This window comes from Egretta garzetta, unplaced genomic scaffold (genome assembly GCF_000687185.1).
Source record: "Egretta garzetta isolate BGI_Z169 unplaced genomic scaffold, ASM68718v1 scaffold79, whole genome shotgun sequence".
Classification (NCBI taxonomy): domain Eukaryota; kingdom Metazoa; phylum Chordata; class Aves; order Pelecaniformes; family Ardeidae; genus Egretta; species Egretta garzetta.
The window spans coordinates 7,730,582-7,756,786 of record NW_009260791.1 but is presented as its reverse complement, the minus strand read 5'-3'; the positions used below and the strand labels follow the sequence as shown (position 1 = coordinate 7,756,786).

The 26,205-nt window shown below is 37.8% G+C and overlaps 1 protein-coding gene across 3 annotated transcripts in view; it reads right to left on the bottom strand.

Moving 5' to 3' along the window:
- Positions 1 to 546: 546 nt before the first annotated feature.
- Positions 547 to 26,205, bottom strand: part of HEATR5A (HEAT repeat containing 5A) — a 59,093-nt gene continuing 33,434 nt past the window's right edge. For 2 of the 3 annotated variants that reach the window (XM_009646702.2, XM_035902084.1), the window contains 16 exons: positions 25,975 to 26,144; positions 20,727 to 20,865; positions 19,405 to 19,584; positions 18,276 to 18,515; positions 17,370 to 17,551; positions 15,548 to 15,616; positions 14,940 to 15,119; positions 13,217 to 13,451; positions 11,412 to 11,660; positions 9,611 to 9,738; positions 8,541 to 8,688; positions 7,560 to 7,832; positions 5,049 to 5,273; positions 4,035 to 4,189; positions 2,266 to 2,479; positions 547 to 1,986 (listed from right to left, as the gene is read on the bottom strand). In XM_009646702.2, coding sequence (XP_009644997.1) covers positions 1,685 to 1,986; positions 2,266 to 2,479; positions 4,035 to 4,189; positions 5,049 to 5,273; positions 7,560 to 7,832; positions 8,541 to 8,688; positions 9,611 to 9,738; positions 11,412 to 11,660; positions 13,217 to 13,451; positions 14,940 to 15,119; positions 15,548 to 15,616; positions 17,370 to 17,551; positions 18,276 to 18,515; positions 19,405 to 19,584; positions 20,727 to 20,865; positions 25,975 to 26,144 — 3,089 coding nt within the window. In that variant the 3' untranslated portion in view covers positions 547 to 1,684. The remainder of the gene's footprint in view (positions 1,987 to 2,265; positions 2,480 to 4,034; positions 4,190 to 5,048; positions 5,274 to 7,559; positions 7,833 to 8,540; positions 8,689 to 9,610; positions 9,739 to 11,411; positions 11,661 to 13,216; positions 13,452 to 14,939; positions 15,120 to 15,547; positions 15,617 to 17,369; positions 17,552 to 18,275; positions 18,516 to 19,404; positions 19,585 to 20,726; positions 20,866 to 25,974; positions 26,145 to 26,205) is intronic. The other variant, XM_035902083.1, reaches the window with a different exon arrangement.

Below are 26,205 nucleotides of genomic sequence, written 5' to 3'. Positions count from 1 at the left end.
AGAAAGAAATAAATTCTGGTTCTCTGGGGAAGGATGGAAGGCATCTCAGCCATCTTCCCATAGCTCACACATTTCAGCTTCTGTCACAGAAGAGGTATGCGCACGTGTAACGTCTGTCTCCCTGATCCTACTTATTTACCCACTGTGCTATACAGAAGAGAGGAAGACCTGCAATGTCAAGTCACAGACCTTGGTGCATCCAGCCTAAACATTTCTTATTAGTTTCCTTGTGGCAGCATACAAACATTTTTCTTCTGTTATGGAAGTCCTTAGAGCGCCTCTCCTATTGGGTAAAATGACTAAGACAAATCTTAAGTGAAGAAAATTAGCTTTATTTATGTAAATTAGAAAAATGAATTGTTAGAACTTTGGTCAAATGGTTAATTCTGTACAATTTACAATTATATTTATATACAAAACTTATAATAAAATACAGTACATCACACTTTTCCTGAGTCACGGTGTGTTTCTCAGTTCCGTAAATATTTTTTTTTTCCTTTTTTTTTTTTAAAGTAATTAGATTCAAGAAGGAAATACTACCCTCAGTTTGATAGTGTTTGGTTTAGATAATATTGGTATAAAGAAAGAAGTCAATACACTGTATGTAGAAAATACTTTATAGCCATTGCAATTTTGATAGTTATTTTTCTATATTAAAATATGATCCTTGATAAAAACGTTAATTAAATACTCCTTATTATCAGTTGGTTGCACTTTGACACAAGACAAGCTGACTTCAAATATGTCCATCTCTCACGGCAGAGATGGATAACTTTAGGTGAGCGACATGTATATATAACTGATCGTTTAAAGATCAGGAAACACACATCCAGATAGAGCAGATGTCTGAATCGAGGCACAGTATATTAAAATTGCTGTCCGATCCTGGACAGGATATGTAAGCTTCAGTTGCCTGGCTAGCCTAATAGAAAATTAACACAAGTATACATCCTGAAAAGTGAGACGATGCCAAGCAGGAAGGCACCAAGCCTGCAAACACTTACGTATGTGTAACAGTCCCACTGTGTAAAGCACTGCGGCGTCCTCGGGGAAGCAGCATCGTGGAGCTGTGTTTAACAGCATCTGTTAAATCTCAGCCAGCTCAGTTGTTAGAATTAAAGCTATCGATATTACCTTTATTGAGTTGAAGTTCTTGAGATCAACAATAATCTACTGTAAGGCTTACAAAGCTATTTAATCTGTTTAATGATGCAGTCTGTTAAATTAGTAATTAGGATAGATTACAACCTGCAAGTAAATTTATGTCCCAGTTAAATCCAAAAACCAATCAGGGCAACTTATTTTTGACAAACACTGATCTAAAACAAAATTAATTTTACTTAATGGCTAAGTGTGGGCTGCTCCTAAATATATCTATGGTAAAGTTCACTATACTTTTTTAATATAGGAGTGGACATTTCTGGTATTTTAGTCCAAAATAATCCAAAAATACAGATTAGATGACCTCTGATAGATTTATTCTTAGTGTTTAGAGATGTTTCAAGAAATCTTACACTAACAGAAAGTTATCTAGAGATTTGCTTTCTCTTAAAAGCTTTCTGTAATACTTCAGTGCAAACTGAAATACGTGAAATCACCTCATAGCGATCCTATTCTGATTAGAAATTAAAAGGGACATTTTTTGCTGCTGATATCAAAGTGTGTAAAATGACAATATGAGACTTTAAAGAAAATTGGTCTTTAGCTGGATGCTTGAAGTTTTCCCAGGATTCTTTGCATGTTTAGCAGTCTTCACTTTGATGCTTTCTTGGTTGCCTTTTACAGCTGACTCAAGCCTGGCTTTCAAAGTTGGAGAGGAAGCCATTAGTTTTTTAAAAACTGATGAGTACTGTGGACCGATCTGCATCAGATTTTGCAAAGCAAACTCATGTAGATTTTTTGCCGAGTTTGTAGCAGAAACCAGGGCATTCTCATCCAAAAGAAAGGAAATAAGGATGGGAAGAAGGCAGGCCACCAAATGAGCACCTATAAACATGGAAAACACAACTTAAACATACACTTTTTAAAAACAGCTTCAAATTCTAACTGGAAGTATTTCTCCAAGTTATCACTTAACACAAACCATAAAGCTGCAGATGTTATTTGAACGGTACGGTAAAAAGAACCAACATTCTTGTTAGCAGTTTTGTTAGCAATTAAGTGTTCAGGACTGGATTCCTAGCGGTCGTTTTGTTTGAATTTGTTACTTATGGCAACTTTCAGCATGTCTGAATGCTTTGTATGCTAGTAATGGAAATAACTCACGGTGCTCTTCCTCAGCAGTGGCTGTGAGAGCTGTAACCACCTTTATTCCCTCCTGAATGACTTGAAGTTCAGCAGCATTTTCAGGTTTTGCTTTTTCTGTTTCCTGCAGTTTTCCCACAATGGATGGTGCTAAAGAATGAATATAAGGATATGACACAGTTTTGTTCGGATGCTGAAAGATGGAGTGCAGCAGCTGGTAGCACTTACACTGTACCTAAAAGGAAAAACCAAATTCGCAGTTACCAAGTGTTATATTTAAAAATACATGTCAGAATGTTTTACAACTCACAGCTTGTCAGATAAAATTTTAGGGAGGGGGAAAAATGTGCCTCACAGCTTGAAAATTCATCAGGTCTCAGGCTGCTACTGCATAACACTTTATAGGAGCATTGTAACTTGTAATCAAATTATGAAGAGAAACTAGATCATGCTTCCAGTTTCTTTCCACTGAGTTCTACATCTTTCCTACATTTCTGCGTTAAGGAAAAAAATATTATTTTTGTGTGAAGATTATGTCTTAGTACTGGAGGTATTTAAAAGACGGATAGATGAGGTGCTTAGGGACATGGTTTAGTGGTGGGATGGCAGGGTTAGGTTAAAGGTTGGACTCGATGATCTCAAAGGTCTTTTCCAACCAAAGGGATTCTATGATTCTATTCTACGAAAACGTACTCTTTTTTGCAAAAATACAGCCGACTTAAAATAGGTGCTTAAAACGTAAGCGTTACCTCTGTCAAGCCGTAGGCACAATTGTAAAAAGCCTCAAATGGTGCACTAGCTTGCATGTCACTGGAAGTCAATAGGACTGAAACTGTCCAGTTCCTACATAATTTCCGAGAGGCTCAGATGCCTAAACACTTGGATAAAATTTGCAAATGCATACTACCATTTTCTTGCAGTCATATTTGGCATCCCCAGTTTCTTATTGGTGGAAACCAATGTTTGATATACTAGAAATGCATTAATATATAAAAAAGTGCTTTCTTAGAGCTATTTCTCAAGTGAAGACAACTACCACATGAAAATATCCAGAGAAGATGCAAGAAAATCAGTTTACAGTGAATTCTCACAGTCAAATATGAAATCTAATGCATGTTATTTTCAGAGCTGGACTCTTCAGAGTGAGGAATTCTCAACTCCTAGAAAAGCCATTTGTATTTGGAATGAGAATAAGTACTTTTTTTTTCCTTACACATTGGGTTTGTAGATGAAGAACAGTAACAGATAAACTGTGGCACTACACTCTAAAGTAACTACATAAAAATATTTATACTAGGTCAGAACAAAGCATTAATCTAGTTCAATATGCTGCCTCCAGTGGTGGCCAGGAGCTGATGCTTATGGGATAGTAAAAGTTATGTAGTGGTACTTGCTCCAGCTCCCAAAGACCCACAGGTGAGGGATTTCCTGTGCAAAGGATAGCATCTGTGTGTTGAAGATAAAATGAACAAATAAAATGAAACAGGTGCCTGAAAAACTACACAACTACGTCATGTACTTATCAATGTATAAAGCTCTGAGTCTGATGCGATAAAAAAAAAATAAAAATCATAGGAATATAGAATTGAATACAGAACAAAAAATTATAAAATGCACTGCTGGACATGTTCTTGCTAACTTGTTCAAACTGTATTTTAAAATACAACAGATATAGTCAGGACAGAATTAACTGGAATCAACACACAGGACAAGTGAAACAACTGAACAGCAAATAAGCTAAAATTCATTTAATATGATACTGATATTCTTATAACTTCACTGGTACTTACAAGAGGATCTTTTGAGTCAAGTGTTATTTTAAACTTCTCAATACAACGCTTTTGAAGGCACTCTATGGTGGTAACTTCTGGACTGGTAGACATAACAAATACTGTAACCGCAGTAAGCAGGCTAACTTCATCAAGTTCTTGGAGCAGCCCGTCTACTATCAATAAAGTAAACAGTCTGTTAGATTAGCATTAAATAGTAATTCCATGAATTCAAGTGTTACAAAGAGGTGGAATAGAAGTATCAATGTCTATGGTTCTTCAGGAATCTCTTTTTTCAAATACATGACATACTCTGATGCATTGATACAGACTTTTACTGTAATAAAAGCCAAGGCCCAAACAGGAACTCAGGGGTGGTTATACGCATATTTAGAAGTAACAGCATACTCCTATGGCATTGTTCCTCTGTATAAAATACAGAGATACAATAAAGATCTTTGAAGAGACATAGGACATATTAGGGTACAACCTATTTTGAGAATAATATAAAGTCTGCATTAAGAACATATATTCTTTTGCTGTAACTTAAAAAAACAGCACTATAAGCAAAAGTTCCAACAACAAATTACAACTTAGAGATTAAACGTAAGGAATGATAAAAGTACTACAAACTTGGGAAGTTGAAGCAGCAGCACACAGAAAGGTAACTTTAAGACAAAAGTATTTTCTCTTGAACTACTTAACACCCTTTGCTTCAATGCAGTCACTAATTCTTCGTGGAGAACCTGCATGCAGTACATCTGTCTTTGGTGCTCAACCGCAAGTCCTGTTTATTCCATGTAACTACACTGTGGCACTACATGGTGTAGGGGTAAGCCTGCAATCGCACATTTACAGATGATGACTTCTCATACAAACTGTAGGGACAAGACTGCACTATAGTTTCAACAGTACTTGGTAGCCAACCAATTCTCCTGCGACTAAGATATTAGTTTAAGTAAAACCAAACAACCCTTCACCCAAACAATTTTTTGTCTTGTTTTCTAAACACAAAACCCCCAAATTTGTGCTTACCTTGATCCCAACAGTCAAGCACTGTGACCAAAGCACTACGCAGAAGATCAGTCCAAGCAGTCCGACTCTTCTCTGCTCGAGCCATCGGAGAAGACAAGAGTCCTTTAAGAGCTTGTAAAGATGCAGCAACCGTCAAAGGTAACTGGCCATCTTGCAATTTCACAGCAGTTTCTTTAAGTACTCCAATAATTAGGTACAAGATAGTAGGAAGAACTGAAACACTTCCTGCAACACAAAGCAAATTAATTTCACAGAAATTAAAAAAATTCAGGTACGTTTTACATTAAAAAAAAATTAGGTGGTTTTCTTGGAGTCTTGTTTTTATTTATGATTTATCATTTTAATCACCTATGTGAATGGAGGCACTGGTAATTTGAAGTAAGATTTGAAATATGTGACTTGCAAACACAGAGTCAGACTGCTTAAGAGAAGTTAATCCTTTTCTCCTTTTAAATTAGCATTGTATATATTTTCCTTGATGATTTTATTATATGAAGCGTGGAATTATGTCATGTTCAGAGAAAAGCAGGAACAGAACAATCGGAACCACTGAGGAGCAGAAGAAGAGAAGCTATGGAAGTATACAAAGTACTGAATAGCAGAAAACAAATTATGAGCATCTCAGCATATTTTGCAATGAAGACAATACAGTGAAGGAAATTAACAGGGGGTAATTTCAAAATTGGTAAGAGGAAATGCTTCTCCCACATGATGTGTAGTTAGCCAAGGATTTCACTGCTCCAGGAAAACAGTAAAGTCAAGAATTCAGTCAGATTATGAGGAGTTGGATCTCAGACTAAAAGTGTGTAACAAAAATTCCTAGAATGACAGTAACAAATATTTTGGAAAAGAGGAGACTTAAGGAGAGAAGCAGATTGTCCCACAGACTACTGAACAGATCTTCATCTCTCCCTGAGGATCTGAGAGTTGACCTGTCACAATGAGACACCATTAAAAAAAAATTTTAAAAAAATAATCACAGGAAGAACTTGGAATATTCTTAGGTCTTTGAATCTAATACAGGAATACAGAATTCTGCACATATTGGAGACAATCTAGAAACCTGCATACTTATGTATTGCTCCTATCTTAAGTTCAGTAAAGCACAGAGTTAAGCATATGGCTTAATATGCTTATGTCCTTCCCTAATTAGCAAAATGCTTATGTTTTTAAGATTTTAATATACTGATGTTCATGAGAAACCTCATGAACATATGCATAAGTATTTTCTGAATGTGACGCCATCTATCTTCTATTTTTAAACAGCCAAGTCTCTGAAAATTGACTGTTGGAATTCAGTATGGAATGCAGTTCATGAGCATAATTTATTTGAAAAATTTATTATGCATACATATCACGACAGGTGCCTGAAGTAAGACATGTGGTAGTCACAGGACCATAATTTCAGTTACCTATTAAAGGGGGGAAAAATGATCCAATTCCATGTAGGAGTTCTCTTCTCCTTGATTATATGAGTTGACTTTTGGAGATGCTTCCTTATTCAACTGATTGTATAAGCAAGCTTAAGCTCCTCATTTTAGTCACCTGACTTAAATGCTTAAGTTCTCTAGTGTAAACATCCCATCTGGTCTCACCCTGCAAGCTGTTAGTTTGTAGAATAACTTGAACAGCTAAATACAAAAAGAACTACAGGGAGAAAAAAAAAAAAATCACAAATTATTTTTCATACAAGAGAGTTGCCCTCAGATCTAAGTGATGCTACGTTTGTTTCCTTTTGCTTTGAACTGATAAATAATGAGCTGCAGATGGAAAAAGAGAAATCGTATCATCACCCTACAGTGATAGCAAGAACTGCCTACTATTCCATTTGGAGTATGCTATCCCCCGAAGAAGAATCTTGTAACAGAGAAAAAAACAAGAAAAAAGAAGAAACTTAACAGGGCTGGTAAATGCAAAAATTTGCATAAGGTGTAACACAGATACCTAAAGTGTGAACAGCGGAGTAGGGCAGAAATGGTTTATAGGTGTGGCTGTAACAGTACTGAAAGATCATATGTATGAATACAACATTGGGGGGTGGGGCAAGCACCTTGAAGTTTGGAGTGAATCCAAAATGAACCATGGATAAAAGTCAACTAGTCTCAGAAATCAACTGTAACACCTTACAGTGGTTTCCTAATGTTCAAATGATGGCTTTTAGTGCAAGGTAACATGATACATTTCCCTTTCAAATTTATGTCTGCATTATAAATTCCAGGATAGACAACTCAAGTAGAATATAATAATGTAGCTATCGTATGCTTCCCTGTACAAAATGAATCTATTAATTGCACTGCTACATGTGGGAGGAAAAGAAAACATTCCTTTAATTGCTTCAGCTTTGTAACTTGTTTTGTAATCTGACAGTGGAAAAAAATAATTAGAACAGGAAATTGTCACAAGCAAATCAACAAAACTTGCTGCCAGGTTTATCCAGCTGAGAAAATAAGGTAATAACAAGGGGGCTGAGATATTCTTTTGTTAATCTTTTCTTGTGATGAAACAGCATACCTTCAGGAGAGCAGATTGCAGGAACATCAGAGAGAATAACTAATGCTGCTGCTACCAGTCTACTTCCATCTTCTGACAATAACAGATGTTTTCCAGATTGAACGGCGGGGCTACAAGTTAATTTAGGGTTGAGCTGGGGAAGCTGTCTGACAAGAATACAAACACACAACTCCAGTGTTGCAAAGACTAATGATTTCCCAGGCACCAGTCCTCCCGTATCTTTGCCTTCTCCAAATTCTGGTAACGTTTCTTTTTCTGCAGCACCATCATCAACTAAAACAAAAAGAAGAAATATGGCAGAAATCTGCAGGCCATACCTTGTTTCCAAAAAATTTACTTCTTAAAGACCGTTTCATCACCAAGTGACAATCTTGATACGTGTACATGTGCATGCATATGTATTCAAAGTTCTACTGGAAGATACCCATATTCTGAAAAACCAAACTATGCACTGATTGTGAAAAGGCAAAGGCGTGTGCAACAGATTTAGATGTACAACAGGCTGAGGGACCAGCCATGCCAATATGATGTCACCTAATATAAGTGTTTCATTCTTCTCCCAGTTTTTTTCTTTTAGAAAATGAACTTCAGGAAGTTACAATCAAAGTAACTTGTGGAGTCTGGCTTGTAACAGCTGTGTGTGCCGAGTCTCTCCATTACTCCACTGCAGCTGATCCCAGCTTTTCACTAAGACTCCCCCCTGCCTGGCCCCGCAGAGGACTATCCCAACTGCAGTTTCTCCAGTTTTCCTCCTCACTTCATGCCCTACAGTCACCACCAAAACCACCTGCTATCTATCATACCACCCCAATTCTTACGTCAGGCACCTGGACTGACTCAAGCAAATCAGGATTAGTCACCAACTGTGAAACACTTCAATTAAGATGCATCTTGGAATATCATCTTCAAGAATCCAGTTTTCCAAGAAAGAATTGCTTTAATCCTGATAATATGTATTCAACATCTCATACATTACTGTACCTTCTGCACTTCTCCGCTTTTCCCTCACATGTTCCTGAGCTGCAAAAAGAATCAGCCGAACCACTTCAAGGGCAGCAAGCTGAATATCAGGTGATTCTCTGGTCAGTATCAGTCGATGCAAAACGTTCAGCAACTCTACACCCAACTCCTACAGTAAGAAAAATGCTTAATATATCCCCATTTCAATGCAGCAATTTTAGAAACTTGTTAATACCTGTTAAAGCCAACAGTATTACTCTTACTAATCTCACTAAGGAACACAGTATAATGGATACACTCACAGGAGTTGGCATTTTCTTCAACATCTAGCTCCTAATTCCCAGTAGCCGCAGTCCTGCTCGATTCTCCCAACAAAATAGTAATCACGATAGCTTAGAGATAAGGCACCTAAAAGCACTAAAAAAACTCTAAGTAATCTTTATCTTACGGCTTTTTAATTCTTGAAGGTGGGGATAATACATTGTATCCCTCCTACAGTGTATGCATTTCCTGGAGAGAGCACCAAGTCAGCAGAACTTGGGCATGTCCATAGGTTTTATCACTTTTGCTGTGTTAGACAATTGCATGGCACACAGGATGGTATAAAGCTCAATATAAAGTAAAAAAAATGGAATTTTGAAGTTACTACTTCTTTTTAGAATCACTGGTGTGTTGTGGGTTTGTTTTGCCCCCCCGCCTTTTTTTTTTTTTTTTAAAACCACTGCTTTTGTGCAGTTTCCTTTTATCATCTTCAGTATTTACAACAGAAGTAATTGAACTGTTCCTTGACAGATAGAGTAAGAGACCATTTTTTTCTGGAATTCTGTCTTTACCTGGCTCTCATCCTACTCATCTAATTACTCCTTCCTGATGAAACGTCCTCAAGTTCTCTGCCCCTCGCTGTCTTCTTACAGGTTGCATGTTGTGCTCTTTTTCTCTCCTCCCTCTACAGCTTTGGATTTTGGTAAAGCATATAATTCACCTACTACTTATGTGTTGAAGATTTCTGGATATACAATAGAGAGTGCAGATACTGTTCAAACTAAAATTATGCCTTAATTCTGGGGGGCTTTTGATCACTAAGACATTACCTGATCACCACCTATTTTAGACCTCGGCCACGGAACGTCGAAGAGTGCCTGTAGGGCATGTAAGCAGGCAATAATGTTCTCCATTGCTGCATCTGATCGAGGAGAGCAGAGAAATTCCACACTAATTCCTGTAAGCATCAGAAGAAAAAACCCATATGTGCTTGCAATTTTAAGAAGTAATTTTGTCAGTTATGAAATAACCTAGCAGTAGGTTGAGCAGACATAGAAATAGCATTTGCATTTTATATTAAGTGAATTCATCTTCTGTTGCTAATATCTTGGGGCAAGAACTCTATTTCCCTCAAAACAATGAAAGAACTTCAGCTTCTATACAGTATAAGACAATTATAACTGGCTATTAACATAAATAAATTAAAAAAATAGAGCAATTTGAGTAAACCACCGAACTCTAGGTCCAATGAATAGGCAGACAATTCATAATGAATTTATAGCAGAATATTTGCCTAATCGCACTGGTTTATGTAATAGAAGGAAATAATGGAGAAAGTAATAATAGTTCGCAAACTCAAAGGCTGATGCTTTATCTCGCCATTTTAAAAAAATGCTAAAGATCTCAGCTACCACAACTGGATCACCAGCAATAAGTAAATTACACAAAGCCTAAGCTTGCAAATCCTAGAGCAGATAAAAACAATCACTTTTTTCTGAGCTTTCAGGACTCTTCAGATGACAATGACTCCTTTACGACAAGGGAGATAAACTTCATACAGACTGTGATCCCTATTCTCATCCCAGTTGTACAGCTCTAATTCCAAAATGTGTGATGACTCGGGAAACTGATCAAAGAACAGTTACGCAACAGAAAGTGTCCGTGTTTTAGATTTCTTTCAGTTTCTCTGTAGGAAGTGAAAATGAACAAGTGGAATGTGTTAAAAAGCAGAATAAACAAGCCAGGTGTCCATGGTAAAGCACACGAAATTTCAAGCACTAATCCAGTAGTATTGGAAGCAGTGGAAATGAGCAGCTTTTGTATCAGAGCTCTCACTTTTAACTGAGGGAGCCATGGAGTTCAAAAGGAAGCTGCCTATGTGCAGGAAGACTGGGATTCAAAAGAAGCCATATGCATCTGAGTCATACAAACCCATTCCAAAAAGGGATTATGAAAGAAGGATACAAAAGAGAGACCAAAGAAAAAAATTCAACCAGAAATGCCCGATTCTGTAAATTTAGAGAACTGGGACTGGATTCAACTGCCTGATTAGCCTCTGCAGTAGCGGACACTTAAACAGAGCTTTATGTGATCAGGAAACACTTTTTTACCGTGAGGGTGACCGAGCACTGGCACAGCTTGCCCAGAGAGTTTGAGGAGTCTCCATCCATGGAAATGCTCAAAAGCTGTCTGGGCAACAACACGGTCCTGGGCAAATGGCTTCAGGTGGCCCTGCTTGAGCAGGGGGTGGAGGACAAGACAACCTCCACAAGTCACTTCCAATCTACACACTATTCTGTGATGTAAAACTGTACTTCAGTGGTGCAAAACCATACACTCTGTAACTGTAGTGCCACCACCCTTGAACTCTCATGTCTATGAGCAAAGCAGTAAGCACTTGTCTAGGACTTGCTTAGCTCACATGGAGTGTTTTTTCTGCCACATTTGTGAGAACACACTACAGTTTTCTCACTAGGACTTAAAATTCTCTGACTGTATATTTTTCTAAGAGATGCAATATTCAATGATGCAGTTAAATGTGGATAATTAAATATTTGTTTGCTAGCAGTTCTATCTGTTAAAAATTACATTTTGGGTTACAGCATCTAGACAGATTATACACTCACTAACCCAAGATAAGATGAAATCTGTCAGTATTCACATCCTCAGGAGATTTCACCAAGGGCCTGGTAGAAGAATCTTGACACATCGTAGTTGGGGTGACAGGTCTAGAGAGATTGGTAACTCCTTCATCTGGATCAACAACGATGAAACCTGTGCTAGTAAGCCATAATGCTGTAGCATGAAGTATCAGTGCCCAGGAGTTGTAGTAATGAGGTCTGGCATTTTCAATTGTCTCTGCTGTATAAAATGTACCACCTACAAGAAGAGAAGTTACAGTTTTAAGGATGTAATTTATTTTCAACTACCATATTTTCTCATTCTTATAAAAGGGGATTCTTTTTTTCCCTGAAATTATTGTATTTAATGTATGACTTTTTTTAAAAAAAAAGGTTCAATATTAAAATTCAGGCTAATGAGGGCACTTAATTTAGATTTATTTGGATAGAATCCAATACAATTACCTTTTTCTTCTTTCAACCGTAAAATTACACAACAAACAAGAATTCCAAATAAGCTACTTTTCACATCAGTGAAACCTCTGTTCTCAGTAGCAGACTTTATCTTCAGATAGGCACACAAGCCTCCATATTCTCTACACAATTTAATCTTACTGTGATCTTAACATAAGTCAGTAACACATCAATGATGTGCACTTACAAGTGAACTGGAAAAATACAACCGATTTCCCTTCTGGGAACCAGTATCCCCCAGTCATCAGGATGAAGGAAGGGCCTCGATGGAGAGCAGTGAATGGAAAGTGGTCTGTAGTCGGGGCAGGAGGAGAACCCTTTCTGCACCCACCGCTTCTCCCCAGGTGCCTCTGAGTAACAGGTATGAGGCTCTAGAGGTAGAAGAGAAGGCAGTGGATGGGGTAGGTGTTGACCTATCCACATCACGGGAGGCACAAAGATCAGAAAAACCCCCCCGTCGCATCACTACTGCATCCACAAGGAAGAAGAGGAGGGTGATAGTAATAGGAGATTCCCATTTGAGGGGAACAGAAGGACCGATATGCCGGGCGGACCCTGCTCATAGGGAGGTCTGCTGCCTCCCAGGAGCCCAGATTAGAGATGTCACTAGGAAGCTTCCTAACCTGGTCCGACCCTCGGACTACTATCCCTTACTGCTCTTCCACGTGGGTGCAGATGAAGTTGCAGTAAGTAGCCCGAGGGTGATGAAAAAAGAATTCAAAGCCTTGGGGCGGTTAGTGAAGGGATCTGGAGCGCAGGTCATCTTCTCCTCGCTCCTTCCAGTTGTGGGAAGAGACACTGGGCAGTACAGGAGAACTCAGTCTATTAACACGTGGCTTCGCGACTGGTGTCGCCGCCACAACTTTGGGTTCGTTGACCACGGGATGGTCTACACGGCACCGGGAATGCTGGCATCAAATGGGAGCCAGCTTTCTCAAAGGGGGAAGAGGGTCTTTGCCCAGGAGCTTGCAGGGCTCATTGACAGGGCTTTAAACTAGATGTGAAGGGGGAAGGGGAACCTATCGGGCTTGCCAGCGACAGGCCAGGGGTTGATATGCAAGGGTTAGAGGGACTGGGGGCTAGTATGAGCCCTCAACCTGTTGCCCAGCAGTGTGCCAGGGGTGCTGCAGCAAGGTTGAAGTCTGGCGGAGGTGAGCCGGAGGCTCCTGAGGTAATAGGAGCCAACAAGGAAAAGCCCATGAAACACCTCAAAGGAAACAAGGAGTGTACTGCTATGAAGGTCGGTGTCCCTGCTGACTGCAGGGGGGTTGGACTCGATGACCTCTAGTGGTCCCCTCCAACCCAAAACATTCTATGATTCTATGATTCTATGATTCTTACCTTCAGCTGGTAGTTGTGATGCATATTCCGAAGGCAAAGTTAAGAGAGCAAAATCCTGAAGTGCAGCAAGCCAGAGCTTGCTCAGTGTTCCAAGATCTGTCTGTACCAAGTCCAGAAGTCCACTGGCTGAAGATGCTACATCTCTGTAGCTTTCTTCTGCGGAGTTTGCAATTTTTAAACTGTGATTGTGTGCATCACTTTGATTTTTCTGCTTTTCAACTGCAACTATGTAAACCTGTTGATATATTTGGAGAGAGATTTACAAATATTAACACTAGAAAAACTACTGTGATCATTAGCATGACTGCCTGTTGAATGGGCATGAGGTTAGGCATGGGTGAACAAGCACGCATTTTCTAAACCTTCAGATTCCGCTCCCCCAGCTAACCTTGATGCAAGAGTCCCAATAAAGGGAAACCTACTAAAATTCCTAAACATAGCTGCAGTTAACTTCCACGCTCTTAAAAATTAATGTATTACTTGTCCAGCTTCAGCTTCCAACCATCAAACCCTGTTTACAGCTACAAGACTGAGGAACTTATTATTGAATAATATACCTACAATCATGATCCTGAACGTGCAGTCAAATCGTTCCTAAATCTTATTTTAGCTGAAATGACATTTTGCATTCGCAATCAACTTCTCAAAACTATGTATTACTCTGTGTTAGCAGTAAAGAATGAAGAGGACAGTCTTGTATCATTTGCAAACTTTGGGTGTTGCCACCAATAGATTAACGTAAATGTGAGAAGGTTAATTTCCCTAGATGCCTCTCTAGTTATCAAAAAAGATCGGCTTGAGAATGTTTCAGACCAGCAGCCCTCTTTAGCCTCTCCAAAATACCCCTGGAGGGAAGCTCTTCTCCTCAACTATAAAGGAGACATAAGAGACCACTTCAACTAATCTAAAGTTAGCTTTTTTGAGTATCCATCTCCTGCAATTATGATTTCTGTATATTTTTCAAGTTTGCTAGTTGTAGTGGGTTGACCCAGGCCAGCAACTAAGCACCCACCAAGCCCCTCTCTTACTCCTCCCCACAACAGGATGGGTGTATTGTTTCAAGTTCTCGAAACAAGAAATAGGTAAGACCCTAAGTGAGAAGGAACCGCCTAGGGCTTAAGTGCAATATTTGTAAATTACAGGTCACAAAAGTTTATCTCCAGTTTACTTTGTCATAGTGTCTCATATCTGAGAACCAGGAGAAAGTTTGCTTGAAGACTTCTGGTGATCTTATAGACCGGAACGATCTACAGATCTTCACTTCTTACAGTTTTAAAGCTGACTTTAAGGCAGTTAGCCAATGCAGTACTGAACTGACATTGTCAACTTATAAGAACTACCTGTAAGAAATTAAATGCCAACAGACACTGAGAAAAAATGACACCTATTTAAAATGGCACATTCAGTGGACCATCAACATAGCCATTTATACCACGCCAATTTAAAAAGAATGTTGAAATATTAGAACATGTTAAGAAATTATTTCTTTTCTTAAGTACTAGACATATTTCTTAATGTATAGTGCAATACAAACAGTTTAACTAGCAGTGCTTTTGTCAAGTTTACAAAGTTTTTGTACTGTTTAGAGGTATTAAAGCAAAGGAAAGGACCAGCCACTTCTATCTAATGAAGCATTTAAGAAATTCCTGAAACCGTTCTGTCTGAAAGGTTCTAACTCACCTACCAGATATCAAGACTATCACTACAGAGCTGTTACACTAACCTCGGCCCAAGCCTTAAGTACAGCCAGTATCTCCATAGTTGAGGTGCTTTCATTATATTGTTGACTTTGTGCTTCTTTTCCAGCCTGCACCTTTACCAAAGAGGATACAAGCAACTGATGAACCCTTCGAAGGTCATTAAGATCACTTACTACACCACTTGCTATCCAGGCACTGCAAACCTAATGTTGTAAAACAGAAACAATGAGAAACAAGAGCCAAACACCACTGGATACTCTTTTTTTTTTTTTTTCCATCTGTAAAATTATGAAAACCAGATTTAATTTCTACTGAGATACAGTTGGATAATAATCACTGTTAAATGATACTACAGTTTGGTATATGTAAGTAACAAAAGCCAAAAACATTAGAGTGATGTCATAAATAACAGCCGAAGTATCAACCGACACAAAGTTTCCCAAAAGATTTTAAAGTTTGTAAAATCTTTGAGTTGTTGCAATATATAGGGAGGTAACATGGGTGACATTATTTTGTGTGCATTGAGGATTTGAGGCTAGTTGTTTTATTTCCTTTTTCTTGTGTGATTTATCAAGCAAAAAGAAAATTTCAGAAGTTCTATTACCTAAGACTTCTGACTTTCAACACTTGCCTGACATGCTTTTGCTGTGACATCAGGAGGAGTTTCGGGAGCAAAGGCAGGCCTAAGTGCTGCTCCAACCTAAAGAGAAGTTATACGACATTCAATACATAGTGAACAACTAACTAAATAATTACTTTTCACAAGCAGGCTTTGTTGCAGTTTTCCTTTATAAAGCACAGTTTCCTTTTCATTTTTCCAGACTGTTTCAGTGAGGCTAAAGAGCAGCGAGTTGCAGTCGTACTTTTATCGTTTTAGTTTGCTTACACTGAAGACATGGTTCTCTTTGAGAGGGGGTCTTCAAAGTTGATTCTATTTTTTGCACAGTGTAAAACTGAAACAGAAAACTCTTCCTTCCTGGACTCTTGACTTGATGAGAAGCCCTCAAAAGAAAAAACAATGTTCCAAACCATGAAAGGCTTGCAATACACCTAATGAGTGACATTTCCTTACTCACTCCTTACTCAGAAAGAACAGAGATTTCAGGAAACAAACAGCTAAAGTTGGTCAACTTTGTAAAGTGAAACAAGGGGAGAGCACAAACCCCATCTGCCTAGTAAAGAACATACATACACTTAACACGTTGCAGAGATTTCACCTCTCGCTTTTGAAAGCTATTTCACTAAAGGCTAATGAAAATTCCCCTTCCTGCTTTAGCCAATACCTGAAAACTCAAACTTAAGTCTGATGCTCTTTGGGATGAAAGTACAAAGTGTAACACAAGTACTACAAATACAAGTTTCTGAAAATAAGCGAAAAGGAGTTGTTTTAAATCACAAATAATGACAGTTTCTTAAGACTCCCTAAAGCTCAGACTTCATTTAAGGAACTTCTGAACAAGACTTCAGGAAACAATTACTTAAGTCTGGAAAATCTACATGCATCTATTTCTGGTTATTGTTATGGAAAAAAAATTGACAAGAAAAAGACTAGATATTAAACTGCTTCACATCTCTTCAACTTCTATGAAACAGTTGATGAGAAATTCCATGCACAGTATTAGCAGAAACACTTTAAAGGGTAGTGAAGGCTAAAAGGAGAATTATTAGCACTACTTGTGACCTGCTTGATGGTTTTGGACAGCAAGGACAGAAAAAGTGTATTTTTTTCCCTTGGTAGCTCCCGACTAGATCAAGGCACTTCTCCCTTCCCACAAAGCAGCGCCAGGAGAATAGAATTCTAATGGCAAAAGCAAGATCAAAGTGGGTTAGGATGTCTTCAATGACAGGATCTCTCCATTTCTGTGAGAGAAAGTGATCTGACTTATTCAATGCCTGCTAGAAATTGAAGAATGAGAGCCAGATGAGGCTTAACACAGCTGCCTGTCATATTTAACTCAAGTGCAGTCTGGGATGCAAAATGACCAGGACATCTTTTCTGTAAGTCTCAACCAAGACTTAACTGAAATAGAGCTTGTGTGAACAATCCATGCTTTTACCTCCTCTAGCACATTTACTGACCAAGATCTCATAGTGTGATCTCAGATGTGTAAAGGCTACTTATTTCTCAGCAGCATTTTAAATGATAGTTGTTCCTAATATTTCTTGCAATACTTCTGCACTTTGAAACCAATGCTTTCCCCAAACCCCCCAATATTCTGTTTTCTTTTTGCTGTATTCAAATAGGGAAGAGGGAAAAATGCTGAACGCTTGAAAAACTTTGGGGCTAAAACATATACCAACTGAAAAGATGCTTTCTAAGGAAGTTAAGTCCAAAGAAATAAATAGTGTGAGCAACAAACTGAAACCCAACTCTAGCACTAGGCACTGCAAAAAGCAAATTTATTTTAGTGATTAACTCTAAACTTTTCTAAGTTACTAGCAATGGTGCTTACATTGGCTTGATATTGCTCCAGAATTACATGACCTGGAAACTCTGGTTCTGCAACAGCTGCAAACTTCCGAACAACAATTAGCAACGTTTGAAGCCCAGAAAGGCGAAGTTGATCACTGTGATCTGTGGCAGCCATAAAAGCCATACGGATCAAGTCAGCTAAATGCAATACCAAAAAGTCATCTGCAGAGAAAACAGAAATCAAAAAAGAAAACAGTTTTATTAAATTTAGCGTTAGACATGATTTATAAGACTGCTCCCAACATTTTCAAAATGTGTATTTGACATTTTACCTTACTATATATCAAGGATTCACTTAAGGCAGCTTACACATACAACCATATTACTTGGACATCTTACGTTAGCTGATCTAGGCTCCTTTCCATTTGAATGTAAAAAAAAAAGTACTTAGGATAAAGCACAACTATCTTTATGTATGAGGCAGATTTTCTAAAAAAAAGAATTTTGAGGAAAACACCTCCCAGTAAACATAGAGAGGTACTGAAAATTGGCACAGTGCTTCTACTGGTAATTATGCAAATTATGGAAAGAAAAAAAGTGGAGCTTTTTTAGTCACACTCCCAGATACCAAACTGTGATGTTGTAGGCTGGTGCCAGCTATCACTTCTGATTGCCAATGCTTATGCAGAAACAATGGCTTCCTACACATATGCCGTAGTACTATAACCAGGAAAGTGAGTGTAAATGCTGCAGCGATATGCCAATATTTTGGCAAATAAAAATTGCTCTACACCTTAATTAATACAGGCTTCTAATCAGAGTAATTAAAGGTTTCAACGATTACAAACAACAAATTTATCATGAATTTCATTAAGATGCAAACAGCTAACATTTATTTTAAGCATACTTTGCATTCTGTGAAATCCTTTCAGTGCTTAACACATACCTCTTGAATCACGTTGTTTTCTTTCCTGAGCCAAAGTTATGTCAAAATGTGCACTGCCTGCATTTTCACACTGGCTTATAATTTTACAAACGCACTCTGCAGCAAAAACTCTGGTAGACCATCGTGGATTACTGAAAGGATGGAACCTCTCATCACTGTCAGAGGTTAATACAGATGCATCATCCGCTTTGGCGGTTTCCTCTTCTTGAGTGGTATTTACTGAAGCTACTGTATTGAAATCTGTATTTAGGACAAAAGGGGGAAGAAAAGGAGAAATGTAATATTCTTTCTTACTGTAACTGAAAACTACAGAAGGACTCATAAGAAAATCTCTTCAAAGTCCATCTCTAGCCTCCAACTCACTATGACTCCCTTCAACCTTGGTGTCAAAGTAAATGCTGGAATTAAAAACAAAATGTAACAAAACTGTCTCCATTTGATTGATATTACTTGCTGGAAGACAAGATCAATACTGTGAAAGTAAATGATGAACTGCAGTGAAAGAAGTGAAAGGAAGAAAAAACCTTTTTAAAATAAACATGACACATTAGAAGCTAGTACCTTTCCAAGTCAAAAAAAAAAAAAAAAAAAAAAAAAAAAAAGAGACTCTAAATTCAGAAGTTTTCCTCCTGCATTTTAGTTAAAAGAAAAGAAATTCCGCCTCCTCCGCCCCTCCTTCAGCACAGTAATTAATTTTATTTGCTAAGGAGTTTCATTATGATATAGCAGGTCTGCATCATTCCTATTATTAAAAGAAGAGAGGGTCTGAATATTCTTCTTGTAGGTACTTGCACAGGATGGACAAGCTCAAATGTATTCTGCATTTCCATTTCTGATATGGAAGTAAGTTAACAGTAGGACTATAAATCAACAAGAATATGAACAGGCAAGACATACTAAAATGTTTACAAAGACTTGTTCAATAGGGAAAAGGTAATCAGAAGGGAAAAAGTCATATTCCTTCTGAAAGAACTAAGTTAAAGGGTCCAGTGTTTCAATATGAAGGACAGTGATACACTTCATAAGTGTCAAACATTCAAGAAACAAGAATACTTTCCCTCAGTGACATACTGTACTGCTACCGGCCTTATTTTCATTGTCTTCTCAAATACAGTGCATTAGGACTTACCAGCTGAGGCAGCAAGAACATCTTTACAAAGCTTCAGCCAAAAAGAGAGCTTTTCAACTGCCATTGAAGTAAGCATATGAGTCAGAGTCTCTTTGATATCTTGGCACAATCTTTGATCCAATTCTTTGTCCAGCAAGCCCAGCAATGCCCCCTCCAGACCTATTTCTCTGATGTTAACTTCTGCAAAGAAGAAAGTCTGTGAGCTGAATGCTGTACATCAGAAAACTGCAGTAATGATCATAGAAACCCCACTGAAGGTTGCACACAGAAAAACTTGTGAACTACAAGTATCTAGCCCTGAAATGCTTTCAAAATAATAGCATTAATTGCTTTAATACCACATCTAAATCAACTAAGTACAAAACAAACTTTGAACAGAAACATACTAACAGCAGCAGGAAAGTTACCCCAAGGAGAAGAAAAAAAAAAAAAAAAAAAAAAAGAATCCTACTCCAAAAGTTCACAGCATTACCATCTGAGCTCCTGAAAAAAATTATCTTTGGCCATCTGCCTCCTCACACTGACTCACAAGGTAATACTAAAACAATGTTTTAACTTGAAAGGGAAGTTAAAATTATTCTCCAACAAAGCTCAAAAACAGACACATGGAAATAATTTGTTAAATGAATATCACCAATTTTTATTTGCCCAATATTACCAATTTTAAAAATCAGCAGTTTTAGAAAATGGCTATAGTCTGCCTTTTCTGGAAATTTCCAAATGAGCTTGAATTGAAATACAAAGTGAAATAATTTATTACCACCGTCCGCTCACAGGAAGACACATGAGGATGAACTAGTGATTATTCTCAGGCCTTTTAAGCAAAACCCCCAAACCTTTAGGAAGTTAAAAATTCTGGGGACCCCAGCTGACCATTCCTTAGCTAGTTCTCCGAAGAAGTCAATAAAAACTTTCTTCAACAGGTTTTGTACACCTTCCTTCACTGATAGATTTTTCATTTAAGAGATTTATGTAGGAAAATAAAATTATGAATATGCATGTAAAACACAGGCTTATGAAGCAGTTACTACTGCAGCTATGGGCTAGATAGGCTTAGGTTTCTCTGGAACTCTACTTGCATTTTCTCATTTAGTGACCCTTACTATCTACGGTATACGAAAAGCAATAGTATCTTCATTTTATCACTAAGAAAGGGTTTGGATGCTTCCATAATTTGGTACTACATAGAGAACAGAAGCAGAAAACCTTTTTGAGTTAAAGATTTCAAGAACATAGCAAAGTTTTCACACCCATAGCAGAGTGTATTTAAAATTCACTATCAATGTGTCAAACTTTTTCATCTCAAAACTTTGATACGTTACCTGGAGCAAAATCTTCTCTGTTCTCTTTAACTAATGCAACAGCATATTCTGATACCTCAGCAGCTTCCCTTTGCACAAGCTGACGTAAGCAAGCTACCACTGCACGTCTCAATAATAAGTATGAGCTACAGAGATTCACCTGAAACATGCAAGAAGAAACAGTAAGATGGCTAACAAACTTTTATAGCAATACCTCAGTAAGGCCGGTATTTTCTTAACAATTGCAGTTATGACAAATCTGTGATGCCAGTAAGCATCTAACTGATGCTATTTTTGTTTGGCTTTTTTTTTTTTTTTTTTTTTTAACCCCAAATGAAAGGTTTTGCAAGTCCTGTAATCAATTTTAACATATCAGTACTTTTAACAGTTTCTCTCCAAATATAACGTATAAGTGGTTTGGGGCTGGATCCAACTGCCACCAATATCAGTAGAAAGATCCCCATTGACTTCAATGACAGCTGAATCGTGGTCTCAACAAACAATTAACTCTATTCTTTGCCTACAGGATATATATAATGGGCTTGAAAACTCAGTGCAAGAGAAAATTACTCATATCATCCTCATATGTAATTAGAGAAATGCCAATGTGACCAAAGGTGAGACAGTCAATCATGCTTTAGTAAATCTGAGCTCCATGCATGAAAGGAAGGTTGTAAGAAAGGACAAAGAGAACACTGCTGCAATTTCATTGCAAGAAATATTACATACTCAGATTACATTAAATTATGTTTTAGAGAAGGTGAGAGAAAGGGTGAGAGTTACTGGTGAATGTATCACACTGAGACAAGTCAGCTCTACTGAGCAGTTTCTAACAAAAAAGTTTATAGCATCAACATACTCTAACACCACCAGGCCAGTGTTTGTTTTTTATACTGAAAAATACATGATAACAGATTTGTTATTACAGGAACAAGGAAAAACACTTGGGTACCCAAGACATAGCCTCCAGGTTTTTTGTTAGAGTGGAGCTTTCTGATTTTCATTTGCTTGCTTTCAATTTTAAGAACATTCTGAAGGGGATCCCAAATAGGAGATGAACCAGCTGTGTGGACAGGCAAGATGGCTACACCAATATTTATGCAATTTCTTTTAAATTAAGCTTAGGTTACCATCAAAAAAGTTATTCTTTACAACTAAGCAATTGTGTACCCTTAGCTGTCACCGTCCTTAAAATAGACAGAGCTGAAGGTCTGCTGCAGGCAAACCTTGCAGTAAGGTCATATTCCTCATTTGTCAGCATCGGGTCAATATATGTTAGTCACAATGACTAATATATATTAGTTAATATACAGTTAAAAAGAACAATTTAAGGACCAAAAGAGTAAGTGATACAGAATTTCAGCTTTGTTACATTAACAAAACCAAGCTTCATCTTCTGAACTCCTATGCATGCACATGAACCTACAATACTCAGAATTACATATTACAAAGATACACTCTGCGTAATTCTTCTAAAAGAAAAGAAACCTGGCTCAATAAGTATGGCTGCAAGATACTTTCATTGAAACTTTAAAAACAACAAATGAGGCTTTTAATGCAACATTTATGCAAGCAGGCTACGCGTTCTACTTCAAGTTGGACATGCATAAATTGCGTGCTCATTTTTAATAGGGGGAGAAACAGAGGATCCAATTCAGGCTACTGAATAATGCAAGATGCACGTTTTTCATCTCTCTCATTCTCCCACATTCTAGGCAGGGGACAGGACTAAATAACAGACACAAAATGCAAGCATCACATACAAACTTAAATGAACAAACAGTTCCCTTTCTGTGTTTAACACATTAAAAACAAATTTATGCCTCACTAAGCACATAAATGAAATGTATGTCTGCCATCTGCAGAAAGTTAGGAAGGGTCTGGTTAGGATGACAATCAAATGTCACTTGACATGCTAAAAGAAATCACATTAAAATGGTTAAAAGGAGAAGATAAAAGATGAAATAAAAAACACCACTGCAAACTGCAACAGTTTAGGATTAACAAGGCACAGGGACCTACCAACACAGAATTATCCAACAAGATTTCCTGCACAAAAACAAATGACAAACCAGTCATGACAAAACCAAAATATAGATATCACAGCGATACCAACCACACGTGGAGACCATTACATGTAAATCCAGCATATATTAAATCCAGAATATTATCTCAAACATACCAAAACCCTAATTTGCTTAGTTCATTTATCTTATATTTAATGTTGAACACACTTAAATTGCAAGTCAGCTGCCCCTAAAATTAGTACTTAAAACAGCACCAAGACAACAGCACAGCATAGTTATTGGCATTGTATACTGATCGTGTTTCAAAATATCTTTAATGTCTCGCAGCTGAAAACTGGTGTTCACTACATCATAAGCTTACACAGATAAGCTCTTCAGAAGTCTGTGCTCACCTAAGTTAGCTGTAGAGCTAATGTTAGACGTGATTAAAAGCATATGAATTCTATTCTGCTGGAGCCAAAAATTTAACTGACAGGATAAGCATTAGTTAGATGCAAAGCCCCATGAAAAAAGATCAAATTGACAAAGAAGGAATACTTTCAGAAGCTGAAGAAGGGAAGCTAGACACGCACATGTACACAATTAAAAAAAACCCAAAAAAACCAACAACCCCCCCCCCAAACAGGAGCCAGTGAAGCTGTGTATCCATTGCCTGAGTCATGTTTTGTTAGTGCTAGCATAGTCACAAACTGAAAGGTGTAAATACTTTGGGGACCTGAACTATATCATGCTCTAGGGGGTGGGAAGACAGGTGGAGGAGGCAGCTTGCAGCTGATCACAGCGATTGTGTTGGCGTGACTGATGCTACATTTGGGAAGGGAAGGGAAAGAAAAGAGAGAAAAGAGAGAAAAGAGAGAAAAGAGAGAAAAGAGAGAAAAGAGAGAAAAGAGAGAAAAGAGAGAAAAGAGAGAAAAGAGAGAAAAGAGAGAAAAGAGAATGTATATTTCAGATTTTTAAAAAGACAGGTTTGAAGACATAGGAATTCTCTGGAAACCTTGAAGGAAAAAAAAAGGTGGAGAGGGGAGCTGGTTCAAATGTTACTTAAAAAAAACCCCAGAACAATCTGTGTACATTTGTTTTCAAGATTTTATGTGTGAGAATTCATGTTTCTATGGACAGAAGGGGAAAAGATCACTTATCTGACCACAGATTCTTTGCCTCTCCTGTTTTTCTGCCTTAAATAAAGAATGCAACGATGAATATCCACAGTACCTAGTGCCCAGCTTTTGTACTGTACTTCCCCTTAAGACTTCAAAATGCGTTGCAAAGGAGGACAGTCACACCTTGTTCTCCACTTGCAGAAATTTAAACTCATGGAAGGCGACTTGCGGAGGGTCACCTTGCAAGCCAACAACAGAGTCAAGAGCAGATTTCAGGTCCAGTCCAATAGTTTATTCTGCTTCCCTAGCCAGATGGTGATTTAGTGGGTGCAAACTACATGGATGGATGGCGAGTTTTACAAATGCAGAAGTCTGCTTATGCAATGATCGTCTCACAGACCTGCAAAGCACACACTCAAACCTTCTTAGTTTATGACACTCTTGAGAGACATATTGACGTATAGTGAATTGTCAGTATCATGAACATTGGCCATAGTTCTGTAATGACTTCATGAGAACGAGAAAAGTTCATCCACGTAAGGCCACTGATGTTGGTGGACTCCTCCCCTGTGAAGCTCACTATTTTTTTCTGGGGTAGAGGTGAACACACATATGTGTACACGTGCACGAACACACACACTCGATCCATGAACCATGCTGCTTCTTAATTGAGTAATTTAATATCATAAAGTTAATAAAGTATTGTATAAAGGACTTTGAGACAATTTGCTAAAACAATAAAACCCAGTAATATTGTATAGACAAGACAATTTTATCACGACATCCTCTTTATTAGTAGGTACTTGCTATTAGTTAGAGAACATACCATGCATGGAAGTAGACTGTACATGGACTTACATATGATCCCAAATGCTAATACATCCTCTGAGCAAGAGAGTAACTTATATGATTTGTTGTGATTTTGTCGGTGTAAGAAAAACTGTGTTTTACCCAGAGAAGAGAAAATCATAACTGGTATATGTTAAAAGAAAGAACACTTCAGATGAGTTCCAGTTCTTCTGCAACTAGTCTATCCATGCCTAACACAATGTGGGGCTGAAAGAGCTTCTCCTTTGATTTTTTCCTGGCTCCCACAATCATGTTTCTAATCAAACTGAATAAAGATAAATGGAAGGAATCTAAACTTCATACAAAATCAATATATGGTTACTATCAATATACAAGTGCTACTCAGGGGAAGATGTGAATAAGAACTCTGTTAAGATAGACAAGAGAGATTAAAAAAAACCCACAGTACTTTATTGTCTGTGTTTTTTTTTTATTTCTCTCTGATTTTCAGGGAGACTAGACAGTCTTTTTTAAAAAAGAAAAAAAAACAAACCCAAAATAAAAAACCCCTAGCTAGCCCCTGAAAACCCACCAAGGCTAATAACTAGCAGAAAATTATGTCTGCTTTCTTCATAGAACTAAGTGCTTCAGAACAGCAGCTATTCAAAGACACAGAGACTTGGGGCAGTGGGAATGGGACCAAACAAAAAAAAAAACCCTGCAAACAAATAACCCCCCCACCTCTTTGTCAAACAGGGCTGAAAAAGAGTTTTGCTTATTTTTTCAAAAGACCTGGTTCGACTATTTCTTATGTGTCAGAAATTTTTATACTGACTGCCAAGAAGTCAGTATACTGAAGCATTAGTGCCACAGTAATTACAAAATAGAGAAATCTACAATTTATCACCATCATGAAAAAATAAACCCAAACAAAACAATTCTCAGTAATTGGTACACACAAATTTTTTTAAATCAATCTTTCACCTAAGACATAAAAAGCAGCAGAGTTAAAAAAACGGCCAACATAAAATAGCTGGTAAAAATCCAGCACAAGTTTGTAATGGATGGTATATCCTGCCAGACAACTGGCCTTAATAAGAGCAGCAGAATGCACTTGCAAGCAGTTCAGAAGGCCAAGATTTCTAGAGAATGTGCTCATCTTGTAAAAGGGAAGCAGAAACTGGGGAAACAACTGAAAAAATAGAGACTACTTGCCTGTAGGAGGATATGAAACACCTCACCCCTACATAATGATCAGTTTCTCTGGTTAAAGAAGCATCTGCATTTTTTTTAAGTGTTTCTGAACAAAATGTTTTAAAATACAAGGATATAGACTAGTAAATGTATACTCACACACAGGCAGCTTACAAGGCTAGACAAGTTGACATGTCGAGGAGCAAACATGTGAAGCTGCTGAAGGCAAGAGATGGCTTGAGCCTGAACAAGGCAGTCGGGATTGTCCTGCATCACTGCACAGCCCAGGAGGCAGGAAGTTCTTAAGGCTGAAACTGTTGTACTGCTGCCTGTATTTGGAAGAAAAAAAGTTTTTTGTTTTCAAAACATCAGCTTTCTTTTTTTTTTTTT